The sequence below is a fragment of the Scyliorhinus torazame genome, chromosome 7, assembly GCF_047496885.1.
Source record: "Scyliorhinus torazame isolate Kashiwa2021f chromosome 7, sScyTor2.1, whole genome shotgun sequence".
In the NCBI taxonomy this organism is placed as follows: Eukaryota; Metazoa; Chordata; class Chondrichthyes; order Carcharhiniformes; family Scyliorhinidae; genus Scyliorhinus; species Scyliorhinus torazame.
This window is the reverse complement of record NC_092713.1, coordinates 197082716-197098990: the sequence shown is the minus strand read 5'-3', so window position 1 is coordinate 197098990 and position 16275 is coordinate 197082716. Positions and strand designations below refer to the sequence as shown.

Sequence of the window (16275 nt, the reverse complement as noted above, 5' to 3'; positions counted from 1 at the left end):
ATGGTGTCGGGGGGGTGTGCGTGGTGCCGGTGGGCGCCAGATCCCGCAGGGAGACCGTGTCCTGTCGGCCGTCGGGGTACTCCACGTAGGCGTACTGGGGGTTTGCGTGGAGGAGGTGAACCATTTCGACCAACGGGTCCGCCTTATGTGCCCGCACATGCTTTCGGAGCAGGATGGGTCCTGGGGCCGCCAGCCAGGTCGGCAGCGACGTTCCAGAGGAGGACCTCCTAGGGAAGACAAGGAGACGCTCGTGGGGCGTTTGATTAGTGCTTGTACATAGTAACGACCGGATGGAATGGAGAGCGTCCGGGAGGACCTCCTGCCACCGTGAAACTGGGAGATCCCTGGACCGTAGGGCCAGTAGGACGGCCTTCCAGACCGTGCCGTTTTCCCTTTCTACCTGCCCGTTCCCCCGGGGGTTGTAGCTGGTCGTCCTGCTTGAGGCTATGCCCTTGCTGAGCAGGAACTGGCGCAGCTCGTCACTCATGAAAGAGGACCCCCTGTCGCTGTGGACGTATGCGGGGTAACCGAACAGTGTGAAGATGCTGTTCAGCGCTTTAATGACTGTGGCCGCGGTCATGTCGGAGCAGGGAATGGCAAAAGGGAAGCGGGAGTATTCGTCCACTACATTAAGAAAATATGCGTTGCGGTCGGTGGAGGGGAGGGGCCCTTTGAAATCAAGACTGAGGCGTTCAAAGGGGCGGGAAGCCTTAATCAGGTGCGCTCCATCTGGCCTGAAAAAATGCGGCTTGCATTCCGCGCAGATGTGGCAGTCCCTTGTGACTGTACGGACCTCTTCTAAAGAGTATGGGAGATTGCGGGACTTGATGAAGTGGTAAAACCGAGTGACCCCCAGGTGGCAGAGGTCCTCGTGGAGGGTTTGGAGGCGGTCAATTTGTGCGTTGGCACATGTGCCACGGGATAGGGCATTGGACGGCTCGTTCAGCTTTCCGGGCCGGTACAAGATCTCATAGTTGAAGGTGGAGAGCTCGATCCTCCACCTTAAGATCTTGTCATTTTTAATTTTGCCCCGCTGTGCATTATCGAACATGAAAGCTACCGACCGTTGGTCAGTGAGGAGAGTGAATCTCCTGCCGGCTAGGTAATGCCTCCAATGTCGCACAGCTTCCACTATGGCTTGGGCTTCCTTTTCCACTGAGGAGTGGCGGATTTCTGAGGCGTGGAGGGTTCGGGAGAAGAAGGCCACGGGTCTGCCCGCTTGGTTAAGGGTAGCCGCTAGAGCTACGTCAGAGGCGTCGCTCTCGACCTGGAAGGGGAGGGACTCGTCGATGGCGCGCATCGTGGCCTTTGCGATGTCCGCTTTGATGCGGCTGAAAGCCTGGCAAGCCTCTGTCGACAGCGGGAAAGTCGTGGTCTGTATTAGGGGGCGGGCCTTGTCTGCGTACTGGGGGACCCACTGGGCGTAGTATGAAAAGAACCCCAGGCAGCGTTTCAGGGCTTTTGGGCAGTGCGGGAGGGGAAATTCCATGAGTGCGCGCATACGTTCGGGGTCGGGGCCTATTATCCCATTGCGCACTATGTAGCCCAGAATGGCTAGCCGATCGGTGCTAAAAACGCACTTGTCCTCGTTGTACGTGAGGTTCAAGGCTTTGGCAGTCTGGAGGAATTTTTGGAGGTTGGCGTCGTGGTCCTGCTGATCGTGGCCGCAGATGGTTACATTGTCGAGGTACGGGAACGTGGCCCGTAACCCATGTTGATCAACCATTCGGTCCATTTCCCGTTGGAAGACCGAGACGCCGTTTGTGACGCCAAAAGGGACCCGTAGGAAATGGTATAACCGCCCGTCTGCCTCGAAGGCTGTGTACTTGCGGTCACTTGGGCAGATGGGGAGCTGATGGTAGGCGGACTTGAGGTCCATGGTGGAGAAGACTTTATACTGGGCAATCCGATTGACCATGTCGGATATGCGGGGGAGAGGGTACGCGTCTAGTTGTGTGTACCCGTTGATGGTCTGGCTATAGTCAATGACCATCCTTTGTTTCTCCCCTGTCTTCACTACTACCACCTGTGCTCTCCAGGGACTATTGCTGGCCTGGATTATGCCCTCCTTTAGTAGCCGCTGGACTTCGGAGCGAATGAAGGACCGGTCCTGGGCGCTGTACCGTCTGCTCCTAGTGGCGACGGGTTTGCAATCCGGGGTGAGGTTCGCAAACAAGGACGGGGGTTGCACCTTGAGGGTGGCGAGGCCGCAGATAGTGAGTGGGGGTATGGGGCCGCCGAATTTAAACGCAAGGCTCTGTAGGTTACATTGAAAATCTAAGCCCAGCAAGGTGGGAGCACAGAGTTGGGGAAGGACGTTAAGTTTGTAGTTTTTGAATTCCCTCCCCTGTACCGTTAGGGTAACTATGCAGAATCCCTGGATCTGTACGGAGTGGGATCCTGCAGCTAGGCAAATCTTTTGTGCGCTGGGGAAGGTAGTTAAGGAACAGCGTCTTACCGTGTCGGGATGTATAAAACTTTCCGTGCTCCCGGAGTCGACTAGGCATGGCGTCTCGTGGCCGTTAATTAGGACCGTTGTCGTCGTCGTCTGGAGAGTCCGGGGCCGAGCCTGATCGAGTGTAACCGAAGCGAGCCGTGGTTGTAGTAGTGGGGTGGGGTCCGTTGTTGCCGTCCAAGATGGCGTCGGGGATGGACAAAATGGCCACCCCCATACATCGCCCGTGGCTGAGGGGTCACAAGATGGCGTCGGGGGTGGACAAAATGGCCGCCCCCATGCGTCGTACAGGTCGGGGGCGGTCCAAGATGGCGGGGCCCCTCCTCCCCTCGTGGTGGTCGGGACCCAAAATGGCGGCGTCTGCGGGTCGCACATTGAGTGCTGGGGGGTCTGGGGGGCGCTAGGACCGCGCGGAGTTCCTGCATTGTGAGCGCCCGGGCCGCGGGCGCTAGGACCGCGCGGAGTTCCTTGACTGCGAGCGCCAGGGCCGCGGGCGCTAGGACCGCGCGGAGCTCCCTTGCCGGGGACAGCGGTGGTCGGGGCCCAGGCCGGCGGGTCAGTACTGCGAGCGCTGGGACCGTGAGGAGCTCCCTCGCCGGGGACGGAGGTGATCGGGGTCCAGGTAAGTTGCATTGCCGGCGGGTCAGGCGTGGGGCACGGGGCAGGGGTGAGGGCCCAGGTCGGCGGCGCCGGCGGGTCAGGCGTGGGGCGCGGGACAGGGGCGAGGGCCCAGGTTGGCGGCGCCGGCGGGTCAGGCGTGGGGCCGCGAGCGCTGGCACCGCGCGGAGCTCCCTCGCCGGGGACAGCGGTGGTCGGGGCCCAGGCCGGCGGGTCAGGCGTGGGGCGCGGGACGGGGGTGAGGGCCCAGGTCGGCGGCTCCGGCGGGTCAGTCGTGGGGCCGCGAGCGCTGGCACTGTGCGGAGCTCCCTTGCCGGGGACAGCGGTGGTCGGGGTCAAGGTAGGTGGCGCCGGCGGGTCAGGCGTGGGGCGCGGGACGGGGGTGAGGGTGGCGTTCGGGATGCGAAAAACCCCCTCCTCTCCGTGGAGAGTGTTGGCCGGCACCCAAATCGGGAGCGCCGGCGGCGGGTCGTACATGGACTGCGGGGAGGGGGGTTGGGGAGCGTAGGCGACATGCAGGGCTCCCAGTTCTCCCGGGACCGCGGTGGTCGGGACCCAAAATGGCGGCGCCTGCGGGTCGCACATGGCGTGCTGGGGGGGTTGGGAGGCATAGACTGCCTGTAGGGCTCCCTGTTCTCCCGGGACGGCGGCGACCACGCGGGATCGGCACACCACCGCATAGTGGCCCTTTTTCCCGCAGCTTTTGCAGATGGCTGCGCGGGCCGGACAACGTTGTCGGGGGTGCTTCGCCTGGCCGCAGAAATAACAGCGGGCGCCCCCGGTGCGACTCGGCGTTTGGACTGCGCAAGCCTGTGGGGTGTCCGGGGCGGGGGGTAGGGGGTTTGCCGCGGCGGGTACGTACGGGGCCCAATGGCCTGCCGTGCGGTCGGGGCCGTAGGCGCGGGTATTACGCGCGGCTACGTCCAGCGAGGCTGCCAGGGCCCGTGCCTCTGAGAGTCCTAGCGACTCTTTTTCTAGAAGTCTTTGGCGGATTTGGGAGGATTGCATACCTGCAACAAAAGCATCGCGCATTAACATGTCCGTATGTTCGTTTGCATTCACCGACGGGCAGCTGCAGGCTCTTCCCAAAATCAGCAGCGCGGCGTAGAACTCGTCCATCGATTCTCCGGGAGCTTGCCGTCTTGTCGCGAGCTGGTAGCGAGCGTAGATTTGGTTAACTGGGCGAACGTAGAGACTTCTCAGTGCTGTGAACGCCGTCTGGAAATCGCGGGTGTCTTCAATGAGGGTGAAAATCTCCGTGCTCACCCTCGAGTGCAGGACCTGCAGTTTTTGTTCGTCTGAGACTCGGCCTGTGGTCGATGTGATGTAGGCCTCAAAGCAAGTCTGCCAGTGTTTGAAGGCTGCTGCCGCATTCACTGCGTGGGGGCTGATCCTCAGGCATTCTGGAATGATCCTGAGCTCCATAGTCCTTTTTAGGCACGCTTAATAAATTGTGGCGCACAAAGACTCCGTGAGACGAATAGAGTGAAGTCGATGAGGCTTTATTAAGCGTGTCTGTTCCCCAGCAGCTCGATAGTAAACTGGCCTGCGGGGGAAGACACCGGCTTCTGATACTTCGCCTTCAGGGCGGAGCTTGAGGTCAACGGCCAACCAGGACCCGGGATCTGTCAACCAATGACATTAGGGCTTCCAGTCCCACATGACCCCCAATACATACTACCACACATGGTCATCATTGATTTGTTCCTAAAGTTTCTTGGGTTTCCAAAGCAGAGTGGAAATGGGTATGAGAGGTCATATGGGATACCTTTACTACAGTAGTTAGCAGTTTACCTTGGGCAATATTACTGGACCTTTATAGTTTTCTTTCTTTTCTTTTTATAAATTTAGAGTAGCCAATTCATTTTTTTTTTCAATTAAGGGGCAGTTTAGCATGGCCAATCGACCTACCCTGCACATCTTTGGGTTGAGGGGATGAAATCCATGCAAACACGGGGAGAATGTGCAAACTCCACACAGACAGTGACTCAGAGCTGGGATCGAAGCTGGGGCCTCAGCGCCATATTACATTACAATGTAAGTGCTAACCACTGCATTACCGTGCTGCCCCGGACTTTTATAGTTGAACATCCATAAGGGCGTGTTGTCTGAAGGGTGTTTACTTGTGGGTGTGACCAAGTGGTTTCTTTTGGTGAATGTTTTATAAAACTATATTAACTGTGTAACTTTAGCGCTTGTGTTTTTTTAAATCCCAAAAGTGGTACTGGAATTTTTTGCTGCTGGGATTAGTAGGTCTTCTCATTTTTAGGATACAAAAAAAAAGGTCCCCCTGGGACTTGCTTTTCTCAGCAATTAACATCTTCTGTGGTCATAAAGAATATCAATGTCATAATACCTAGATCTCATCAGTGTGTCTGAGTCATCTCTGTATTATATTCTCAGAAATCGCCATTGAGCTAGCTTTTTTGAATAAAATAGAGTTGCATTAAAATCAGGTGTCTTTGTTGTGTGTACCTAAGCTGATCAAGCAGGGTCTTGGCCAACCTTTGGCGTCTCTGGGTGGGTTCGATTAAAGTGGCAGCCCTAAAGCCACAGTCGCGATGGAACTTCCAAAAGCTTGGTAGACACAATGGCGTTCGCTGGCGAAGCCTGATATGAGGTACTTCGGAAGTACTTACAAGGATAATGGCTGGAGTGCATAAAATTTCTTGAACTCCTCTAGAGTCTCTGGAATCCACAGTCAGTGTGGGAGGAAACCCTGTACATAGATTCTATCTCAAGGGTACACAACTAGGTGTCTGCCCGACAGGAGCTCGGGGGTCCCCCTTTCGTTGTGTCATCTTTGTTCTCTGCTGTGTTTTCCTTTTTGCTCACATTGCACTGTGTAAAATCCTTGTTTTCATGTTGATATTGTACATTTTGTTTGTTATTAATTAATTTCTCTTTAATAAAAATATGGTAGACTGGGACATTTTGTGTAGGATTATGAGGCACCCCAGAGACATGGACCTGGACAGGTGCCTACTGTCCCCCTTCCCTGAGAGGACCTGGAGCATGGAAATGGGACACACCCAATGCACTCCATGGTGCAGGATGGAGTGTATCGAGGAGAAGACCCTGAGAATCATTATGATCCACCTGGTGCCAGCCAACACTGTCGCCAACAGGATTGATAGTGGCAGGCCTATCCAGAGTGTCTGTGTCATACTAAATGGGATGAGCAGGATGCCAATTGTCACAGGTGGGGTTGGGGGCCATCCTGCCGAATTTATATGTGACACCGGGGGCTCCTGCATTGCCTTAAACACCATTGAATAGAATCACTACAGTGGATAATATTATTTATCGCATCACATGAATGGAGCTCTTCGTCAGAAAATGCCGCAAAAAACTTTTTGTGACAAAACAACAGGGGGGAAAAGGAGAAGGTGAATTTCAGTCTTAAAATTTTCATGGATGGATCCTCTATGATAGAGACTGGGGTTAGAAAGACAGTGGTCTATACATACAGGATCCAACAGGAAAACCATGAGTGGAATTAGCTCTAAAGTTATCCCCATAATGAGTGCTCAAACAGCCGATTTGGCAGCGGTGGCCTCTGTAGTAAGTTACCCTGATGACTTTCCATCATCAACCATCATCTATACATACAGTATGCATAGGGCGGCACGGTGGCACAGTGGTTGGCACTGGTGCCTCACAGCGCCAGGGACCTGGGTTCAGTTCCGGCCTTGGGTGACTGTCTGTGTGGAGTCTGCATGTTCTCCCTGTGTCTGCATTGGTTTCCATTGGGTTTTCCGGTTTCCTCCCACAGTCCAAAGATGTGCAAGTTAGGTGTATTAGTCACGCAAAATTGCCCCGTTGTGCCCCAAGACACGCCGGTTAGGTAGGTTTACTTGGATAGGATGGGAGACTGGGCCTACGTTTAGTGCTCTTTCAGAGGTTTGGTGCTGACCTAATAGCCTGAATGGCCTTGTCATGCACTGCAGGAATTCTACCGTTCTGTGGTCCTAAAAGATGGGAAATACATCGTCCCTGCCCAAGTCATATATCAATGCTATGATGCCCAGTGACACCAGGGGACAGAGAATACAGTTGAGTGAATAAAGAGTATGTTGGTGTATGATGTGAAACATTACTTAGAAAACTGTTTGGTTAGTGTCCAAAATAACCCAGACTGCCACGCTAACAAAGCGGAGCATAGACATTTAGAGTACCCAATTATTTTTTTCCAATTAAGGGGCAATTTAGCGTGGTCAATCCACCTACCCTGCATATCTTTGGGTTGTGGGGTAAGACCCATGCATACACGGGGAGAATGTGCAAACCCCACACGGATAGTGACCCGGGGGCCGGGATCAAACTTGGGTCCTCAGCGCCGTGAGGCAGCTGTGCTAATCACTGCGCCACCGTGCCGGCCCGGAAACATTTCCTACAACAACAAACACTGCGAAAGCTACAGCCAGTGTTTTACTCCAGCAAGTCTTTACCTCATGGAGACTGCCCAGAAGCAGTCAGACCAAAAGTCTCAATTTACCACCCAAGCAATGCAAAACGTGATGACACTGCCAGGACTAAACCAAATGTCTCACACACCTTATCATCCTCAGTCCAGTGGAATTGTAGAAAGGATGAATCAAACTTTGAAGAATATGGGGAGGGATTCTCCGTTGCCTGACGCCGAAATTGCGAAACACAATTGGGTGGAGAATCGGTTCCGACGCCAAAATCGTGGTGGGCGCCGATTTGAGGCCAAATCGTAATTCTCCATCGCCTCAACAGCAGTGTCAATGCAGTCCGGAACACACGTACAGTAAACACTGTTTGCATGTCATTAGCGGGCCTGACCCGGTATTCTTCGGGGGCCTCCACGATTCTCTGCCTCCCGTGGGCCGGGTTCCCGATGACACGGTTTACTTCTGCATTTAAAAATCGCGAAACCGGCGTTGTGGTTGCTAAGAGACAGAGAGGAGGTAGGACATAGGTTGACTGTGGGCTGCCGGGCCGGTCACTGGCCGGGCTGGCTGGGGTGGGGAGGGGAAGGGGTGCGGAGGTGACGGGGGAACTGGCCATATGGTCGGGTTGATCCTCCATGGGAGTCCCCACGGTGCCCAGGTACAGGCCATCATTTCAGCGGCCTGCAAGGCAGCCATCTTGCTGTGCACCCCACTGACCACTCACCTTGGCCCCTGGTCCTGCAGCGTGACACCGGCTTTATGGGTGCCCCCAGCCCCGCACACCAGCCTTCTCCATACCTCCCGCAGATGGCCACCACCCACCAGGCGGCGCACCCAAGAACAACACCCACTGTAGTCCCACGGGGGCACCAGACGGGGGCCACAGAGCGTACCCCTGGCAATGGCAGTGCCAGTTGATGGTACCCTGGCAGCAGGGATGGGTGCCAGGGCCAGTCCCCATGGTGCCGGGCATGGACAGGACCAGGGGTGTGGACCTGTGGGGAGGGGGACATGTGGGTACGGAGTCTGCAGTGCCAACTCGGGCCTAATTGTAGCCTGGTGGACCTGGTTGGGCATGGGGGTACGCTCTATGCTAACATGTTGGCCTTTCACCCCCTGCAGACAATGGATATTGAAATTGAACCAGCAATGGTGGCCTTCCTGCTGGTCACCGCAAGCCTGGGCAATGCCCTACGTCTGTACGAGATGGAGCTGCTCGAGGAGGAGGAAGCTGCAGCAGCGGTGTGTGCAGCAGTGGAGCGTTCCACAGAGGAACAGGATGGAGAGCAGGCCACCCAACGGGCCGAGGAGGAGGTGATGCCAAGGAGGCACCCCATGAGGCCTTGTGTGTACCGGCAGCGCCTGTCATTCAAGGAACCCCGGAACGGTCATGCCATCGAAGACTCTGGCTGAGCAGATGACGGCACACTTGGCACCGTTGGTGTATGGAGGAGGACACCTGCTCCCGGTGGCCGTCAAGGTGACAGTCACCCTGAACCTTTATTAATTAATTAATAATCTTTTATTGTCATAAGTAGGCTTACATTAACACTGCAATGAAGTTACTGTGAAAAGCCCCCAGCCGCCACACTCCGGCCCCTGTTCGTGCACACAGAGGGAGAATTCAGAATGTCCAAATTACCTAACAAGCACGTCTTTTGGGATTTGTGGGAGGAAACCGGAGCACCCGGAGGAAACCCACGCAGACACGGGGAGAACGTGCAGACTCCACACAGACAGTGACCCAGACTGGGAATCGAACCTGGGACCCTGGCGCTGTGAAGCCATAGTGCTAACCACTATGCTACCAAGCTTCCCTGCTTTCTAGGCACCGAGTGGGGACCTGTCCGGGATCTCACAGACCTCGGTGAGCCAGGATAACCACGGTGCACAGGTGCATTCCGCACCTTCACGGAGGTCCTATGTGCCCAGGCAGTTCAATAAGGAGTTCGCTGCCATCGAAGGGTGCCCAAGATTGACGGGATGCATGTCCCCTTACGGGCAACTGCTGATGACAGGCCACTGTACACTACCAAAAAGGGGTTCCACTCGATGTATGTGCAGCTGATATGTGACCATCAGCTGTGCATCATACACATTTGTGCCCTATACCCGATCAGTGTGCACAACGCCTTCATCCTGGCACACTCGACAATTTTGGACATGTTTGAGATGCCCCCAGTTGGCTACTGGGTGTCAGGGATTATCCACTGCAGTCGTGGCTGATGACGCCTATTCGGGGGCCACAGACCAATGTGGAGATCCGCTACAATGATGCCCATGCAGTGACCAGGAGTGTGATCGAGCGGTGATTCAGCCTCCTGAAGATGCTGAGAGGGTCGGCCGCATTGTGGCGGCCAGCTGCGTCCTCCACAACATCGCGCAACATAGGGGCAACGTGGGGGAGGAGGTGGATGAACTGCAGGCCTCGTCTGATGAGGAGGATGTGGGGGTGGGGAGAGAGGTTGGACAAATCATGGAGCCCAGGGAGGGGAGATTGCACGACATGTTGGCCAGGGACAACACGCATGGGATGCTCTGATCGCCTCCAGATTCACCGTCTGGCTGTGGGGGGGAGGGGTCTGGCCTGTGTCATGGACACCGCATGTGCCCCTCCCCCCACCACCACCACCACCACCACCACCCACCTCCCCACCTGCAACCCTTTCTGTGATAGATCCCTGCCAGCCCATCCCTCACACCCATCCGACAGAGCACCGAGACAGGTTCTAACAGTGGTAACAGGTGTTTAATGTGACAACGAATATACAGATTTGTGTCCCAGCCCCGATCACTAAACTGTGCCCTGCACGCGTGCCAACTTAACTGGTGTCTAACTTCCTGGCCACACGGGCCCTGATGCTACGTCTAAGTGGATCCCCAGACGGTACAGCAGGAGTGCAGGCGGCCTGCTGTAATTCCTGCCCTGTGACCTGGGTCCCCGTTGGGGGGCATCTTCTGGGGTGACCAGGCATGCATGGGCCCAACTGCTGCTTGGGTATCACAGGTGGCGTGAAGCCGCCCTTTTCCACCCGCTGCCCACCAGACACACCAGGGACAGGAACGGGGGGGTGGGAGGGGGAGTCTGAGGTGCTGTGGTACTCCGGCACCTCCCCTGCACGGGATCACTGGCACGGGCCCCATCACTTCCTCCTCCCTCGGGGGCCTGGTGGCCCCCGGGCTACTCCATGGAATGGGAGTGCGACCGGAGTGAGCCCCAGAGGTTTCCCGGCCACCTGCCGCTGTCAGTCCTGGAGGCCCGCTCTGGTCTCGACTAGGGTCTGCACGCTCGGGGCCATGAAGCCCAGGGACTGGACTATCGCCATCTGGGACTGTGCCACATCACCCATTGACTGTGCCACCACCTTCTGGGTCTGTGTCACATCAGCCAGTGATTGCACCATCTCCCTAAGGGACTGGACCACCTCCCTCCGTGTCTGTGCCACATAGGACATAGAACATACAATGCAGAAGGAGGCCATTCGGCCCATCGAGCCTGCACCGACCCACTTAAGCCCTCACTTCCACCCTATCCCCGTAACCTCAATACCCCTTTGAACCTTTTTGGACACTAAGGGCAATTTATCATGGCCAATCCACCTAACCTGCACGTCTTTGGATTGTGGGAGGACCCCGGAGCACCCAGAGGAACCTCACGTAGCCACGGGGAGAACGTGCAGACTCCGCACAGAGAGTGTCCCAGCGGGGAGTCGAACCTGGGACCCTGGTGCTGTGAAGCCATGGTGCTAGCCACTGTGCTACCGTGCTGCACATCAACCAGGGCCTGGCCATTTGCGCCGATGTTCTCATCTATGGCCGCTGTAACTGCGCCACACTCAGGAACGCCGCTTCAATTTCCAGGTGGCTCTGGCATATGGTTGCCTCCAACTGCACCTGCCGGTACTGAATGCTCGCCGACAACCTGCTGATGCCGTCCCTGGCTCTGCAATTGCATCTCCACGATCCATGGGACTGCCCGTTCCAGAAGCATGAAACCCGTCTGGACGGTAGCTAGTTCCTGGGGTCTGCCAGTCCTCCGACGGTCCTCCTCCTCTGGTGTTCCTACCTCCAGCCCCCTGCTGTACTGGGTTAGCTGTGTGATGCACACCTGATAGTGTCCCAGGAGCCTCTTCACTAAAGTGCTCAACCGAGGTGAGTGTCTCTGGGATGGTGGAGGGTGTTGGAGATAGCTGTGACGGAAAGTCAGTGTCATCCTCCGATTCGCGCTCCGGGGTCTTCTGAGTCGTCTGCTCTGCCATGGTGAGGGGCCGCATGTCTGATGTTCCCCCTCCTGTCTTCTCCCGCCTTCGGCAGTTGTGGGCAGCTTTCTCCTGGGTGAGGAGGGAGGGGAAAGAAACCAACAATGTTAGACAGTACAACGCATGTAGCCCAGGGGGTGGGTAGCTGGTGGCCACAGTGGCGGCTGGTATTGGTGCTGGTATGTGGTGCAGGTGGGCTTTCGGCCGCCCTCTGGGTTGTTGGGGTAGTGGGGTTACGGGTGTCAGGGAGGGGGGTTGGTGCCAGTGGCACAGTGCTGCCTACTCACCTTGGCCGCCCTGAAGAGGTTGTGCAGTTTTCTTCGGCACTGCTGGCTGGCACGGATGGTGTTGCCCACAGCGCTCACGGCCTCTGCTACCTGCGCCCAGGCAAGATGAATGGTGGCAGCTGGCAGCCTCCTTCCCAGGATGGTGTGCAGGGTCATCCGCCTCTCCTCCACTCCGTCAAGGAGGGTCTCCAGCTCCGCATCGGTGAATCTTGGGGCCGCGCGTCTTGCTGCCATCTTGTTGGCTGGGATGATGTGTGTGGGGAGTGAAGTGTGTATATGCGGCTGCAGCTTGTCAACCTCCTGAGTGTCAATCGCAAAACCGGCGAATCCAGCACCATTTCTCATTGGAACCGATTGTGTTCCACGTGGCACCGGTGTTAGCCCCTTATTACTGGCTGAATCGGTCCAGGTGCGGCGCTGGTTTTGCTGTCATGGAACTCCACAAATTTTGTGTCGGCGTCAACACAGTCTCAAAAACGGAAAATCCCGCACATGATTCAGAACATCGTCCAATAAAATAACTCCACCTGGAGTAAAGTATTGCCATTTGCCCTCATGATAATAACATAGAACATAGAACATACAGTGCAGAAGGAGGCCATTCGGCCCATCATGTCTGTACTGACCCACTTAAGCCCTCACTTCCACTCTATCCCCGTAACCCAATAACCCCTCCTAACCTTTTTGGACACTAAGGGCAATTTAGCATGGCCAATCCACATAACCTGCACGTCTTTGGACTGTGGGAGGAAACCGGAGCACCCGGAGGAAATCCATACAGACACGGGGCGAATGTGCAAACTCCGTTCAGACAGTGACCCAGCGGGGAATCGAACCTGAGACCCTGGCACTGTAAGAAACACAGTCGCTAGTTCTACAGGCTTTACACCACACATTGAGAAGACCCAACGGCCCATGAGGGGAATCGAGGCTTTTGTTAGGTTTGGACCTAACCGAGCCCAAGGTGTCACATGAGGAACCATTCAACAGTTATCGGAGAATGTGTAAGCAGCGCACATGGCCGCTGCGGTCAAATTGGAAAAGGGAAACAAACTAGCACCACCCTTTTTGATGGCAGAGTAACCCCCACAGACTTTGAGGAAGGACAAAGAGTCATGGTCTGGGGCTATCAGCCTGGGACATTTTAAGGTATAGGAGGCCATATTACATAGTGGACAAAATTAGCCCCTCGGAGTGCAAGATATTATTGGACAGCAGGAAGGCAGGGTGGTACCACATAAACCAGTTGAAGCTATCTTGGGGAAAACAGGCTTGCCATTTCCATCATGTGTTGCTGGAGGCAATAGAAGGACCAAACGCATCCATACGACCTACTCTACCACTGACGCCTCCCAACCAACAACAAAAAGCTCCCGCCAACAACCACTTGCAGCCCCAGGGGGAGATGCTCTCGCCTCTATGCCGCACAAGCATAGTATGACCACCTCCCCACCCGCACACAGACAAAGCCAAAATGCACAGAAATCTGGAAACAAAGCAAGGGGCACAGCAAGCCCCTCCCGGTGAGGACAAGAAGGCTACCAAACAGGCTACGTTCGCCCCCTCGAACATTACATGAGGGTCAACAGTCAGGTAATAGACTCCAAGTCAGTAAATGGTATCAAATTATAAAAACTGGACATAATAGCATGTGCTATCTTGATCTGTGTTTCAGGAGTGTAATACTATATGGCATGGTTTGCTGTGCTCGTCATCCTAGGACTGATCGGAGCCTCGGAGAGGGAGAGGAAACAGCATGGAAATGCTCCCTCTGGTAGCATCATGGGGGTAGATGGATGTAATGGTAAGATTACTGAGGACCATCGGTGAGAGAGGAGTGGGCGATGACCAATTCCATACTATTATACGACTCCTCCCTCAATTATCCTCTCCAAGATGTAAACGACGCTCCAAGTATGTTTGGCGACATCTTCACAAACCTGTTTTGGGTGCTGTATCTCATTGTGGAACATTTGTTCTGACTCAATTTCTGGCTTACTTTCTGAAACAGAAAACAGAAAGAATTTTGTTGTTCAGTAAGTATTGCTCTGGGCTCTGCCAGAAACCCATGGATTCAAGTTCCACTCCAAGGATTGAGCATATAGATCATGTTGACACTCCAGTGCAGTGCAGAGGGAGTGCTACACTGTCAGAGCTGCTATCCTTCCAATGAAACATTAAACTAAGGCCCTGTCTGCCCTCTCAGGTGGATGTAAAAGATGCCTCGAACGTTCTCCCAGAACAACATGGGCTCCAGCCTCCCAGCCGCATGTTACTCAGCAGCGGAAGGTGGTGCACTGTCCGCTGGAGGTGGGATTCTTTGTCCTTGCCGCTGTCGATGGGAATTCCCATTGACACCACCCCATACCGCCAGGAAACCCACAGACAGGGGTACGCTGTAGGTGGGAACAGAGAACCCCGCCACCAGGAAACGGCAGGAGAATTCCGGCCAATATATCACTCAGCTAACATCAGATTATTTGGTTATTATCACATTGTTCTTTGTGAGACCTTGTTGTGTGCAAATTGACCCTGGATGTCCTGCATTATGGCAGTGAGCACAGTTTAAAAGTGCATTATTGGTCATAAAGCACTTTTGAAAATCCTGTAGTCAGAAAAGACACAATAAAAATGCCATTTCTTTCTTCCTTAATAGGAGCTATTCTCAGAAAGAGTTGATCAGAACTCTGAAGTTAATGATTACCAGCAGATAAACAGCAGATATACTGCTGGACCAAGAAACTGTTATTTTGACACATTGAAAACCAGCTGCAAGGTCTATAATGTCGCTGAGGACAGAGGGAGGACATGGTAATGACTAGGCTTGATGGGACATTGCTATATGCACTTGTGACTTTCAGTTTGCTTCTGTTGAGGTGAGGCAAGAACTCTTTGTTCAAATCATTCTTTCTTTTAAAATAAGTTTAGAGTACCCAATTCTTTTTTTCCAATTAAGGTGCAATTTAGCGTGGCCAATCCACCTACCTTGCGCATCTTTAGGTTGTGGGGGTTAGACCCACACAGACACGAAGAGAATGTGCAAACTACACATGGACAGTGACCCGGGGCCAGGATTAAACCTGGGTCCTCGTGCCTTAGGCAACAGTCCTAACCACTGTGACACCGTGCCGACCTTTAAAGCATTCTTTGGGGCTGTGGGCACACATGCCACCTCTTACAGACCTTAGGGTGACGGATAGGCTGCCGATCAATCACATTGCTGCAGGGTCTATAATACGTCCCAGTCAAGATAATGTGTGATGTGGAAGGAAAGTTAGAAGTGATTGGATTAGCAAAACCTTACTGTCCTTTTCCTTTGAAGTGATCGGAGATATGGATTTGGGAGGTGCTAGTGAAAAAGCAGTTGCAATAATGGACTGACTCTAGTCGACACTGACAAAGCCTGTAGTTAGAAGCAAACCCATCGGTTACCAGCGGATGAACTGAAGACAGGGAGATCTGAGAAATATCCAGCCATATGGCCCACGAGAAATTGCTATAGAGGAAGATATAAATGTAAAAAAGGGCAAACTATTTGGCAAAGAATATCAGCCAATCAAGAAATAGATGGGTAGGAAAACACTGAAGTGATAGAGGAGCTGGAGGGTTAATGGGAAGTTGTAATGGCCGTATCACCCTGCAAGAAGGCCTCCCAGAGAGTGCCAGGGAAACCATTTCAACAGGAATGGTCAAGGTTAGGCTTAAGTGCACAGTGGAGTGAGACCAGTGGATTACTCTTTCAAGGAACTGGTCTAGTTACGATGGGCTGAATGGCCTCTTACTATGCTGCATGATTCCATTATTGGGCAATGATCATAGCTGGACTCTATCGCGCGAAGGAAGAGCTGGCTGCAACGACCTTACCTCGGAAAAAGTATTTTCTTCGTATCAAAAGTACAATGCCCAGTAGAAGTAACACTCCAACAACAGATCCTGTGATCACGAGTGGCAGAAAGGATGCTGCAATCGCAAATAAGGTTGATTATTTGCACCTGTAAATTATTAAATTAAATCACTTGCTCTCTTTCTCTGCCAATTTTCCATTCTCTCACTTGGAAAGTGAGTTCGATTTAGTTTCATCAACATCACTCCACAGGAACAGGCTGTAGGCCCAATCTACCAGAGCATGTTGTCCCTTGCACAAGCAATAATCCTAATCCCAAATGCCCTCAACACGTCTTTTTCCATATTCCGTGATTCTCCTTTTTTCAACCGCGGATCAAATCCATTCTTATGTG

At 54.1% G+C, this 16275-nt stretch overlaps 1 protein-coding gene across 1 annotated transcript in view; it reads right to left on the bottom strand.

Moving 5' to 3' along the window:
- The window catches only part of LOC140427380 (uncharacterized), a 188581-nt gene that overhangs the window by 13198 nt on the left and 159108 nt on the right, over positions 1-16275 (bottom strand). Inside the window, exons 18-19 of the mRNA XM_072512926.1 lie at positions 15902-15997; positions 13978-14039 (exon numbers count right to left, since the gene is read on the bottom strand). Coding sequence (XP_072369027.1) covers positions 13978-14039; positions 15902-15997 — 158 coding nt within the window. The remainder of the gene's footprint in view (positions 1-13977; positions 14040-15901; positions 15998-16275) is intronic.